We start from the raw sequence: 1,227 nt of genomic DNA, 5'->3' as shown, positions 1-1,227 counted from the left end.
TAAATTTATTGGAGAGAAGAGGCGCGTCTGTAAAGGTAGAAGAAGGGCGGAAAGCAAAGCCTTGAAGAATAAGCCCACATTTCCATCTCCGTAGTGTTCCCACCAACCGCGTTTCCACTTCTCCTTCATCTCTCTCCCACGTAGAAGCTTCCACATCCACCTCCATCCATCCCTCACCCTCGCCAGGATGCAGCTGCACCACTCGTGCTCGTGCTCGTGCTCCCACACCCTCATCATCCACGAACCTCATACTCCCCTTGGCCGTCTCCACCCCTCCGCCGTCTCCCTCAATTTGTACACCAAATACGCTCCGTAGACTGTCCGCGGATTCAGCGTTCCTGCTGCGATCTTTGCTCGGACATCAAACCTCCCCGGTGAACACATTTCCGCCACCTCCCTTCAACAAATTGCCATCTTTACTTAATTAGGAGTACTACTAACTAATAGAATAACTAAAGCAATAGTACTAATTAGTTATACGTACCTAGAATAATTATCATCAAATCTCCATTGCCACTTGACTGAGTTGTTTCCAAAAGTAATGATCAGATCTTTTGCTCCCACCATATAACTTTTCTTCCCATTCCTTTCATCTTCCAGGTAACTCTGTTTGCTTGCACCGGTATCATCCATGAGAATGAGAATGAGATACATTATATCCTAATTAATTAATTAGGTTAGGGATGAAAGACAAGCTCACCGTATAAGTTGACAGGGAAAATGGAATATTTTGGTTCTTAATGATCGCATCGTGTAGGTGATCATAAAATTCACGACTAAAACTGGAAGATCGAGAGCTGAAGGCGCTGGAATCCGTTGAAGGGCACAGGGCTATCTCACGGTCTTGCTGTCGCCGTAGCACGGCCACCACCAGCCTCTCCCAATTGTCGTAGTGCTTACTCATTATAATCAGATCAAATTTTATCAACACCTCTTTCCCTTTTATGTTTGAGGTCTCGCTCTTAATTAATTACCATGTAATGCCTTTAGCAGTTAGCACCAACTTGCTGACTGACTTCTGTGTCTTTACCACGAAGTTGCTGGACTTCTAGCCTCTCTCTTCTCTAACTCACTCTCAATTCTCGTATTCTCCATTCATCCACTCTCTTTCTCTCATATTTCTCTCTCTATAAATAAACAATGAATCCTGATGGAAGTCCCAGGTACTCTGGCAGCCCTGTATTCGCCGTCCCCAATACCCCGGCGGCCCCCGATGTACTCTAGTGG

At 45.5% G+C, this 1,227-nt stretch overlaps 1 protein-coding gene across 1 annotated transcript; it reads right to left on the bottom strand.

The window, feature by feature from the left end:
• Positions 1-246: 246 nt before the first annotated feature.
• On the bottom strand, positions 247-933 carry LOC125194561 (F-box protein PP2-B13-like). The gene is made up of 3 exons (XM_048092819.1): positions 701-933; positions 485-606; positions 247-397 (listed from the first exon to the last, which is right to left on the bottom strand). Exons 1-3 carry the CDS (start codon positions 902-904, stop codon positions 247-249), a joined length of 477 nt encoding a protein of 158 aa, XP_047948776.1. The 5' UTR covers positions 905-933.
• Positions 934-1,227: the final 294 nt, after the last annotated feature.

Source organism: Salvia hispanica, chromosome 6 (assembly GCF_023119035.1).
Source record: "Salvia hispanica cultivar TCC Black 2014 chromosome 6, UniMelb_Shisp_WGS_1.0, whole genome shotgun sequence".
Classification (NCBI taxonomy): domain Eukaryota; kingdom Viridiplantae; phylum Streptophyta; class Magnoliopsida; order Lamiales; family Lamiaceae; genus Salvia; species Salvia hispanica.
Note: the sequence above shows the minus strand (reverse complement) of the source record. Positions and strands in the feature narration are given on the sequence as shown.